Raw genomic sequence first — 13,268 nt, forward strand, 5'->3', positions numbered from 1 at the left:
ATAGTGGATGGCTGGTATATACACTGGTATAGTGGACAGCTGATATATATACTGGTATAGTGGGCGGCTGGTATAGTGGACGGCTGGTATATACACTGGTATAGTGGGCGGCTGGTATATATACTGGTATAGTGGACGGCTGGTATATACTGGTATAGTGGACGGTTGGTATGTACAGTGGTATAGTGGACGGCTGGTATATACTGGTATAGTGGACGGTTGGTATATACTGGTATAGTGGACGGCTGGTATATACTGGTATAGTGGACGGCTGGTATATACACTGGTATAGTGGACGGCTGGTATATACACTGGTATAGTGGACGGCTGGTATATACACTGGTATAGTGGACGGCTGGTATATACACTGGTATAGTGGGCGGCTGGTATATACTGGTATAGTGGACGGCTGGTATATACACTGGTATAGTGGACGGCTGGTATATACTGGTATAGTGGACGGTTGGTATATACAGTGGTATAGTGGACGGCTGGTATATACTGGTATAGTGGACGGTTGGTATATACTGGTATAGTGGACGGCTGGTATATACTGGTATAGTGGACGGCTGGTATATACACTGGTATAGTGGACGGCTGGTATATACACTGGTATAGTGGACGGCTAGTATATACTGGTATAGTGGATGGCTGGTATATACACTGGTATAGTGGACAGCTGATATATATACTGTTTATAGTGGACGGCTGGTATATACTGGTATAGTGGACGGCTGGTATATATACTGGTATAGTGGACGGCTGGTATATACACTGGTATAGTGGACGGCTGGTATATATACTGGTATAGTGGACGGCTGGTATATACACTGGTATAGTGGGTGGCTGGTATATACACTGGTATAGTGGGTGGCTGGTATATACACTGGTATAGTGGACGGCTGGTATATATACTGGTATAGTGGACGGCTGGTATATACACTGGTATAGTGGACGGCTGGTATATACAGTGGTATAGTGGACGGCTGGTATATATACTGGTATAGTGGATGGCTGGTATATACACTGGTATAGTGGACGGCTGGTATAGAAAGTGGTATAGTGGACGGCTGGTATATATACTGGTATAGTGGACGGCTGGTATATATACTGGTATAGTGGACAGCTGGTATATACACTGGTATAGTGGGCGGCTGGTATATACTGGTATAGTGGACGGCTGGTATATATACTGGTATAGTGGACGACTGGTATATACACTGGTATAGTGGGCGGCTGGTATATACACTGGTATAGTGGACGGCTGGTATATACACTGGTATAGTGGACGGCTGGTATATATACTGGTATAGTGGACGGCTGGTATATATACTGGTATAGTGGACGGCTGGTATATACACTGGTATAGTGGACGACTGGTATATACACTGGTATAGTGGACGGCTGGTATATATACTGGTATAGTGGACGGCTGGTATATACACTGGTATAGTGGACGGCTGGTATATATACTGGTATAGTGGACGGCTGATATATACCGGTATAGTGGATGGCCGATATATACTGGTATAGTGGACGGCTGGTATATACACTGGTATAGTGGGCGGCTGGTATATACTGGTATAGTGGGCGGCTGGTATATACACTGGTATAGTGGGCGGCTGGTATATACTGGTATAGTGGGCGGCTGGTATATATACTGGTATAGTGGACGGCTGGTATATACACTGGTATAGTGGACGGCTGGTATATATACTGGTATAGTGGACGGCTGGTATATGCTGGTATAGTGGACGGCTGGTATATATACTGGTATAGTGGGTGGCTGGTATATACTGGTATAGTGGACGGCTGGTATATATACTGGTATAGTGGACGGCTGGTATATATACTGGTATAGTGGACGGCTGGTATATATACTGGTATAGTGGACGGCTGGTATATATACTGGTATAGTGGGCGGCTGGTATATATACTGGTATAGTGGACGGCTGGTATATACACTGGTATAGTGGATGGCTGGTATATACACTGGTATAGTGGACGGCTGGTATATCTACTGGTATAGTGGACGGCTGGTATATATACTGGCATAGTGGACGGCTGGTATATATACTGGTATAGTGGGTGGCTGGTATACAGTGGTATAGTGGATGGCTGGTATATACACTGGTATAGTGGACGGCTGGTATATATACTGGTATAGTGGACGGCTGATATATACACTGGTATAGTGGATGGCTGGTATATATACTGGTATAGTGGACGGCTGGTATATATACTGGTATAGTGGGCGGCTGGTATATATACTGGTATAGTGGGCGGCTGGTATATACTGGTATAGTGGACGGCTGGTATATATACTGGTATAGTGGACGGCTGGTCTATACACGGGTATAGTGGGTGGCTGGTATATACACTGGTATAGTGGACGGCTGGTATATACACTGGTATAGTGGACGACTGGTATATATACTGGTATAGTGGGCGGCTGGTATATACACTGGTATAGTGGACGGCTGGTATATACTGGTATAGTGGACGGCTGGTATATATACTGGTATAGTGGGCGGCTGGTATATATACTGGTATAGTGGACGGCTGGTATATACTGGTATAGTGGACGGCTGGTATATATACTGGTATAGTGGACGGCTGGTATATACTGATACAATGGACGGCGGGTATACACTGGTATAGTGGACGGCTGGTATATACTGGTATAGTGGACGGCTGGTATATATACTGGTATAGTGGGCGGCTGGTATATATACTGGTATAGTGGACGGCTGGTATATATACTGGTATAGTGGACGGCTTTTATATACACTGGTATAGTGGACGGCTGGTATATACACTGGTATAGTGGACGGCTGGTATATACTGGTATAGTGGACGGCTGGTATATATACTGGTATAGTGGGCGGCTGGTATATATACTGGTATAGTGGACGGCTGGTATATATACTGGTATAGTGGACAGCTGATATATACTGGTATAGTGGATGGCTGGTATATATACTGGTATAGTGGATGGCTGGTATATACACTGGTATAGTGGACGGTTGGTACATACTGGTATATTGGACGGCTGGTATATATACTGGTATAGTGGATGGCTGGTATATACTGGTATAGTGCGCGGCTGGTATATACACTGGTATAGTGGATGGCTGGTATATACACTGGTATAGTGGACAGCTGATATATATACTGGTATAGTGGGCGGCTGGTATAGTGGACGGCTGGTATATACACTGGTATAGTGGGCGGCTGGTAAATATACTGGTATAGTGGACGGCTGATATATACACTGGTATAGTGGATGGCTGGTATATATACTGGTATAGTGGATGGCTGGTATATACACTGGTATAGTGGACGGTTGGTATATACTGGTATAGTGGACGGCTGGTATATATACTGGTATAGTGGATGGCTGGTATATACTGGTATAGTGCACGGCTGGTATATACTGGTATAGTGGACGGCTGGTATATACACTGGTATAGTGGATGGCTGGTATATACACTGGTATAGTGGACAGCTGATATATATACTGGTATAGTGGGCGGCTGGTATAGTGGACGGCTGGTATATACACTGGTATAGTGGGCGGCTGGTATATATACTGGTATAGTGGACGGCTGGTATATACTGGTATAGTGGACGGTTGGTATATACAGTGGTATAGTGGACGGCTGGTATATACTGGTATAGTGGACGGTTGGTATATACTGGTATAGTGGACGGCTGATATATATACTGTTTATAGTGGACGGCTGGTATATACTGGTATAGTGGACGGCTGGTATATATACTGGTATAGTGGACGGCTGGTATATACACTGGTATAGTGGACGGCTGGTATATATACTGGTATAGTGGACGGCTGGTATATACACTGGTATAGTGGGTGGCTGGTATATACACTGGTATAGTGGGTGGCTGGTATATACACTGGTATAGTGGACGGCTGGTATATATACTGGTATAGTGGACGGCTGGTATATACACTGGTATAGTGGACGGCTGGTATATACACTGGTATAGTGGACGGCTGGTATATATACTGGTATAGTGGATGGCTGGTATATACAGTGGTATAGTGGACGGCTGGTATATATACTGGTATAGTGGACGGCTGGTCTATATACTGGTATAGTGGACGGCTGGTATATATACTGGTATAGTGGACGGCTGGTATATATACTGGTATAGTGGACGGCTGGTATATACACTGGTATAGTGGGCGGCTGTTATATATACTGGTATAGTGGACGGCTGGTATATACACTGGTATAGTGGACGGCTGATATATACCGGTATAGTGGATGGCTGATATATACTGGTATAGTGGACGGCTGGTATATACACTGGTATAGTGGGCGGCTGGTATATACTGGTATAGTGGGCGGCTGGTATATATACTGGTATAGTGGACGGCTGGTATATACACTGGTATAGTGGACGGCTGGTATATATACTGGTATAGTGGACGGCTGGTATATGCTGGTATAGTGGACGGCTGGTATATATACTGGTATAGTGGGTGGCTGGTATATACTGGTATAGTGGACGGCTGGTATATATACTGGTATAGTGGACGGCTGGTATATATACTGGTATAGTGGACGGCTGGTATATATACTGGTATAGTGGGCGGCTGGTATATATACTGGTATAGTGGGCGGCTGGTATATATACTGGTATAGTGGACGGCTGGTATATACACTGGTATAGTGGATGGCTGGTATATACACTGGTATAGTGGACGGCTGGTATATATACTGGTATAGTGGACGGCTGGTATATATACTGGCATAGTGGACGGCTGGTATATATACTGGTATAGTGGACGGCTGATATATACACTGGTATAGTGGATGGCTGGTATATATACTGGTATAGTGGACGGCTGGTATATATACCGGTATAGTGGATGGCTGGTATATACACTGGTATAGTGGATGGCTGGTATATACTGGTATAGTGGACGGCTGGTATATACACTGGTATAGTGGACGGCTGGTATATATACTGGTATAGTGGACGGCTGGTATATACACTGGTATAGTGGGCGGCTGTTATATATACTGGTATAGTGGACGGCTGGTATATACACTGGTATAGTGGACGGCTGGTATATATACTGGTATAGTGGGCGGCTGGTATATACTGGTATAGTGGACGGCTGGTATATATACTGGTATAGTGGACGGCTGGTATATACATGGGTATAGTGGGTGGCTGGTATATACACTGGTATAGTGGACGGCTGGTATATACACTGGTATAGTGGACGGCTGGTATATATACTGGTATAGTGAGCGGCTGGTATATACACTGGTATAGTGGACGGCTGGTATATACACTGGTATAGTGGACGGCTGGTATATACTGGTATAGTGGACGGCTGGTATATATACTGGTATAGTGGACGGCTGGTATATATACTGGTATAGTGGGCGGCTGGTATATATACTGGTATAGTGGACGGCTGGTATATATACTGGTATAGTGGACGGCTGGTATATATACTGGTATAGTGGACGGCTTTTATATACACTGGTATAGTGGACGGCTGGTATATACACTGGTATAGTGGACGGCTGGTATATACTGGTATAGTGGACGGCTGGTATATATACTGGTATAGTGGGCGGCTGGTATATATACTGGTATAGTGGACGGCTGGTATATATACTGGTATAGTGGACAACTGATATATACTGGTATAGTGGATGGCTGGTATATACACTGGTATAGTGGACGGCTGGTATATATACTGGTATAGTGGATGGCTGGTATATACACTGGTATAGTGGACGGTTGGTACATACTGGTATAGTGGACGGCTGGTATATATACTGGTATAGTGGATGGCTGGTATATACTGGTATAGTGCGCGGCTGGTATATACACTGGTATAGTGGATGGCTGGTATATACACTGGTATAGTGGACAGCTGATATATATACTGGTATAGTGGGCGGCTGGTATAGTGGACGGCTGGTATATACACTGGTATAGTGGGCGGCTGGTATATATACTGGTATAGTGGACGGCTGATATATACACTGGTATAGTGGATGGCTGGTATATATACTGGTATAGTGGATGTCTGGTATATACACTGGTATAGTGGACGGTTGGTATATACTGGTATAGTGGACGGCTGGTATATATACTGGTATAGTGGATGGCTGGTATATACTGGTATAGTGCACGGCTGGTATATACTGGTATAGTGGACGGCTGGTATATACACTGGTATAGTGGATGGCTGGTATATACACTGGTATAGTGGACAGCTGATATATATACTGGTATAGTGGGCGGCTGGTATAGTGGACGGCTGGTATATACACTGGTATAGTGGGCGGCTGGTATATATACTGGTATAGTGGACGGCTGGTATATACTGGTATAGTGGACGGTTGGTATATACAGTGGTATAGTGGACGGCTGGTATATACTGGTATAGTGGACGGTTGGTATATACTGGTATAGTGGACGGCTGGTATATACTGGTATAGTGGACGGCTGGTATATACACTGGTATAGTGGACGGCTGGTATATACACTGGTATAGTGGACGGCTGGTATATACACTGGTATAGTGGACGGCTGGTATATACACTGGTATAGTGGGCGGCTGGTATATACTGGTATAGTGGACGGCTGGTATATACACTGGTATAGTGGGCGGCTGGTATATACACTGGTATAGTGGACGGCTGGTATATATACTGGTATAGTGGACGGCTGGTATATATACTGGTATAGTGGACGGCTGATATATACTGGTATAGTGGGCGGCTGGTATATACTGGTATAGTGGACGGCTGGTATATACTAGTATAGTGGAGGGCTGGTATATACTGGTATAGTGGATGGCTGGTATATACACTGGTATAGTGGACGGCTGGCATATATACTGGTATAGTGGACGGCTGGTATACAGTGGTATAGTGGATGGCTGGTATATACACTGGTATAGTGGACAGCTGATATATATACTGGCATAGTGGGCGGCTGGTATAGTGGACGGCTGGTATATACACTGGTATAGTGGGCGGCTGGTATATATACTAGTATAGTGGACGGCTGATATATACACTGGTATAGTGGATGGCTGGTATATATACTGGTATAGTGGATGGCTGGTATATACACTGGTATAGTGGACGGTTGGTATATACTGGTATAGTGGACGGCTGGTATATATACTGGTATAGTGGATGGCTGGTATATACTGGTATAGTGCACGGCTGGTATATACTGGTATAGTGGACGGCTGGTATATACACTGGTATAGTGGATGGCTGGTATATACACTGGTATAGTGGACGGCTGGTATATACACTGGTATAGTGGATGGCTGGTATATACTGGTATAGTGGATGGCTGGTATATACACTGGTATAGTGGACAGCTGATATATATACTGGTATAGTGGACGGCTGGTATATATACTGGTATAGTGGACGGCTGGTATATACACTGGTATAGTGGACGGCTGGTATATACACTGGTATAGTGGACGGCTGATATATATACTGGTATAGTGGATGGCTGGTATATATACTGGTATAGTGGACGGCTGGTATACAGTGGTATAGTGGTTGGCTGATATATATACTGGAATAGTGGATGGCTGGTATACAGTGGTATAGTGGATGGCTGGTATATATACTGGTATAGTGGACAGCTGATATATATACTGGTATAGTGGACGGCTGGTATATATACTGGTATAGTGGACGGCTGGTATATACACTGGTATAGTGGACGGCTGGTATATACACTGGTATAGTGGATGGCTGGTATATACTGGTATAGTGGATGGCTGGTATATACACTGGTATAGTGGATGGCTGGTATATATACTGGTATAGTGGACGGCTGGTATATATACTGGTATAGTGGACGGCTGGTATATACACTGGTATAGTGGACGGCTGGTATATACACTGGTATAGTGGTTGGCTGATATATACACTGGTATAGTGGATGGCTGGTATATATACTGGTATAGTGGACGGCTGGTATATACACTGGTATAGTGGACGGCTGGTATATACACTGGTATAGTGGACGGCTGATATATATACTGGTATAGTGGATGGCTGGTATATATACTGGTATAGTGGACGGCTGGTATACAGTGGTATAGTGGTTGGCTGATATATATACTGGAATAGTGGATGGCTGGTATACAGTGGTATAGTGGATGGCTGGTATATATACTGGTATAGTGGACAGCTGATATATATACTGGTATAGTGGACGGCTGGTATATATACTGGTATAGTGGACGGCTGGTATATACACTGGTATAGTGGACGGCTGGTATATACACTGGTATAGTGGATGGCTGGTATATACTGGTATAGTGGATGGCTGGTATATACACTGGTATAGTGGATGGCTGGTATATATACTGGTATAGTGGACGGCTGGTATATATACTGGTATAGTGGACGGCTGGTATATACACTGGTATAGTGGACGGCTGGTATATACACTGGTATAGTGGTTGGCTGATATATACACTGGTATAGTGGATGGCTGGTATATATACTGGTATAGTGGACGGCTGGTATATATACTGGTATAGTGGACGGCTGGTATATACACTGGTATAGTGGACGGCTGGTATATACACTGGTATAGTGGGCGGCTGGTATATACTGGTATAGTGGATGGCTGATATATATACTGGTATAGTGGACGGCTGGTATATACACTGGTATAGTGGGTGGCTGGTATATACACTGGTATAGTGGACGGCTGGTATATATACTGGTATAGTGGGCGGCTGGTATATACTGGTATAGTGGGCGGCTGGTATATACACTGGTATAGTGGACGGCTGGTATATATACTGGTATAGTGGACGGCTGGTATATACACTGGTATAGTGGACGGCTGGTATATACACTGGTATAGTGGACGGCTGGTATATATACTGGTATAGTGGGCGGCTGGTATATACTGGTATAGTGGGCGGCTGGTATATACACTGGTATAGTGGGCGGCTGGTATATACACTGGTATAGTGGACGGCTGGTATATATACTGGTATAGTGGACGGCTGGTATATATACTGGTATAGTGGACGACTGGTATATATACTGGTATAGTGGACGGCTGGTATATACACTGGTATAGTGGACGGCTGGTATATATACTGGTATAGTGGGCGGCTGGTATATACTGGTATAGTGGGCGGCTGGTATATACTGGTATAGTGGTTGGCTGATATATATACTGGAATAGTGGATGGCTGGTATACAGTGGTATAGTGGATGGCTGGTATATATACTGGTATAGTGGACAGCTGATATATATACTGGTATAGTGGACGGCTGGTATATATACTGGTATAGTGGACGGCTGGTATATACACTGGTATAGTGGACGGCTGGTATATACACTGGTATAGTGGATGGCTGGTATATACTGGTATAGTGGATGGCTGGTATATACACTGGTATAGTGGATGGCTGGTATATATACTGGTATAGTGGACGGCTGGTATATATACTGGTATAGTGGACGGCTGGTATATACACTGGTATAGTGGACGGCTGGTATATACACTGGTATAGTGGACGGCTGGTATATACACTGGTATAGTGGATGGCTGGTATATATACTGGTATAGTGGACGGCTGGTATATATACTGGTATAGTGGACGGCTGGTATATACACTGGTATAGTGGACGGCTGGTATATACACTGGTATAGTGGGCGGCTGGTATATACTGGTATAGTGGATGGCTGATATATATACTGGTATAGTGGACGGCTGGTATATACACTGGTATAGTGGGTGGCTGGTATATACACTGGTATAGTGGACGGCTGGTATATATACTGGTATAGTGGGCGGCTGGTATATACTGGTATAGTGGGCGGCTGGTATATACACTGGTATAGTGGACGGCTGGTATATATACTGGTATAGTGGACGGCTGGTATATACACTGGTATAGTGGACGGCTGGTATATACACTGGTATAGTGGACGGCTGGTATATATACTGGTATAGTGGGCGGCTGGTATATACTGGTATAGTGGGCGGCTGGTATATACACTGGTATAGTGGGCGGCTGGTATATACACTGGTATAGTGGACGGCTGGTATATATACTGGTATAGTGGACGGCTGGTATATATACTGGTATAGTGGACGACTGGTATATATACTGGTATAGTGGACGGCTGGTATATACACTGGTATAGTGGACGGCTGGTATATATACTGGTATAGTGGGCGGCTGGTATATACTGGTATAGTGGGCGGCTGGTATATACTGGTATAGTGGGCAATGGACTCTTCTTGGTACCGTGCTGTATGTGCCCGGTATATATATATATATATCTCTGTCTTCCCTCTTGTGTTTGTTCCCACATCCAGAAGTGCTACAGACCCTGTGGGACATGAGGTCATTTGGGCTTTGGGCGCTGGATGCAGAGACATCATTTCCCTCCAGGTGGCGCCATTGCATCCATGGTAAGTCAGCGACACGCAGTCCCGGGCCGGTGGCGGTCACACCCGCGCATATTCTGACCCGTCACACTGCAGGAGGCTGCCCGCGGTCATGTCTACACTCATGGGTCCGGACCGCGCTCAGTTTTGTCTATTAGACCATGAGGGGAGTTCACGCGCCATCGTAATACGAGGAGCGCTGGCGAGAAAAGCGCCAAATCTGCCGGAGTGAAATCTATGAAAGCTGGTGACCGGCGGAGGTCTGATATAAACCAGAACAGATGTGACGGACAGCAATGGCCCCGCCCCATTTTGCTCTGCTCCACCCACTTTTAAGAAAAGCCTCGTGGGTGGCGGAACCAGCGCAAAAGTTACAATTTTACTGCAAATTGCAAATATTGTTTCACTTGTGACTTTTCTAGGGAGAAATCTAATGTAGGAATATTAATACATTCCCCTTTGTGTTTCAATTCCTCACCCTTCTCAAAATCACTGCTTGCTGCCAGTGAATGGAAACATGAAGTATTTACATCCAAGGGTTAATAACCTCTTCTGTTCACCTCTTCTGACTCCAGACTGAGGCCTCATTTACACGAGCGTATTATACGCGCGTGCGACGCGCGTGCTTTTCACGCGTGTCGTACGCACCTATAGTAGTCTATGGGGCTGTTTAGACGATGCGTGAATTTTGCGCTGCGTGAGTGCGTTGCGTAAAACTCACGACATGTTCTATATTCTTGCGTTTTTCACGCAACACGCACCCATTGACTTCAATGGGTGCGTGAAAACAACGCATGCCACACTGACGGTCCTGCGTTGCATGCGCGAAAATCACGCAAGAGCTGTCAAAAGGATGAATGTAAACAGAAAAGCACTACGTGCTTTTCTGGTTACAAACATCCAAACGGAGTGTCAAATTAGAGATGAGCGCACCGAACTTCACCGGGTTCGGCCGAACTCGTTTTAACCGAACCCGGCAAAAAATGTTCGGGTACGCGACGTCAGGAGACAGTCACTGCCCACGGTGCTGAAAGACTTAAACTGTTTCAGCACCATGGACAGTGACTTCCGATCACAATATACATGTACGTGTAAAAAAAAACAGAAGTTCTGACTTACCGATAAGTCCCGGCTCCTTCCTCCAGTCCGACCTCCCGGGATGACAATTCAGGCCAAGTGACAGCTGCAGCCAATCACAGGCCAAGCACAGGCTGCAGCCAATCACAGGCTGCAGCGGTCTCATGGCCTGCCGCGTCATCCTGGGAGGTGGGGCCGGATGACAAGAGAGGGACGCGTCACCAAGGCAACGGCCGGGAGCCCGGACTGGAGGAAGCAGGCAGTTCATGGTAAGTGTGAACGTCTTTTTTTATTCACAGGTTGGTGTAGATTGTGATCGGCATTCACTGTCGAGGGTGCTGAAATAGTTACTGCCGATCAGTTAGCTCTTTCAGCACCTTGGACAGTGACGGGCGTCGACTACCTCATCTCTATGATGGCGGCTGCGCGAAAATCACGCAGCCGCGCATCATACACGGATGACACGGAGCTGTCAATTGCCTTTTGCGCACGCAAAACGCAGCGTTTTTTTGCGCGCGCAAAACGCACACGCTCGTGTAAATGAGGCCTGATACATTGTAACAAACTATCTTCTTCTGGGTTCAGCTCAGGATTTTCCAGTCTGGATACAATTGTAACAAACCCTCAGCTGTGAGTCAGGACAGGTTTTCAGTTCCATTCACTTCTTCTTTGTCTCGTTTTTTCTGCTGTCTGGATGTAGAACGTCTTCTAATGTCTCATCATCTGCCGCTCTTTTTTCCGCAGTCAGCAGCCCACGCGTTTCAGTAACCGCTGCCTGCAGATGATTGGACGATGTTGGCCTCACCTCAGGGCGCTGGGCGTCGGGGGAGCTGGCTGCGGGGTGCAGGGCCTCTCCTCATTAGGTATGGACACTGCTGCTCTTCTGAAAACAGCGCCACACCTGTTCATGGGTTGTGTCTGGTATTGCAGCTCAGCTCCAGTGAATGTGGCAGCTGCAATACCACTCCTAACCTATGGACAGGTGTGGCGCTGTTTCTGGAAGAAGTTTTTCTAATCCTGGACAACTATAATTCACCATTAAACTTACATGAAGCCTCAATTCTGCAGGTCCAGTATACTGTAGTGCAGCATCAACCATGAGAGTAGCGCAGTGAAAGTAGCAGGCACAGTAGAATGTAGTGTAGCATCAACCATAAGACTGAGTTACACAATTAAAGAAGTAGGTCCAGTAGAATGTAGTGAAGCATCAAACATGGAACTAGGACATACACAGTGTAATGAGCAGGTCCAGTAGACTTCATTGAGACTGATACACAGTAAGGGCCTGTTCACACTGATTAGTTTGACGAGCTTTTTGGAGCGGAAACTTCTCTGCAAAACTCGTCAAAAACCGTCCAAAAATGCCTCCCATTGATTTCAAGAAGGGACATGCCCTATCATGGCGCGTTTACGCCTCTGACTTCACATTGACATCAATGGGAGGCAGAGAAGCGCATTTCGCTGAGTTTTTTGCCCGTAGCACTCAATGGCCGCGGGCGAGAATCGCTGCAAAAATCGCGGCAAACGCCGTGCAGGCAGGACAAAATCTGCCTCTAAATCCCAAAGGGAATTTTGAGGCAGAATTTTCCTCCTGCAAAAAAAAACTCTGTGTGAACGAGGCCTAAAAGGAACAGCTCCAGTAGAATGTAGTGAAGCATCTGACATGAGACAGAGTAAGGCTCTGTTCACACGCAGTCAAAAACCTCTCAAAATGCGGAGCTTCAAGAG

The 13,268-nt window shown here is 45.6% G+C and overlaps 1 protein-coding gene across 1 annotated transcript in view; it reads left to right on the forward strand.

Annotated features, from left to right (window-relative positions):
• Positions 1 to 13,268, forward strand: part of FBXO41 (F-box protein 41) — a 33,617-nt gene that overhangs the window by 12,722 nt on the left and 7,627 nt on the right. The window contains exons 2-3 of the mRNA XM_075848649.1: positions 10,392 to 10,487; positions 12,285 to 12,403. Coding sequence (XP_075704764.1) covers positions 12,322 to 12,403 — 82 coding nt within the window. The 5' untranslated portion in view covers positions 10,392 to 10,487; positions 12,285 to 12,321. The remainder of the gene's footprint in view (positions 1 to 10,391; positions 10,488 to 12,284; positions 12,404 to 13,268) is intronic.

The sequence above is a fragment of the Rhinoderma darwinii genome, unplaced genomic scaffold (assembly GCF_050947455.1).
Source record: "Rhinoderma darwinii isolate aRhiDar2 unplaced genomic scaffold, aRhiDar2.hap1 Scaffold_4414, whole genome shotgun sequence".
In the NCBI taxonomy this organism is placed as follows: Eukaryota; Metazoa; Chordata; class Amphibia; order Anura; family Rhinodermatidae; genus Rhinoderma; species Rhinoderma darwinii.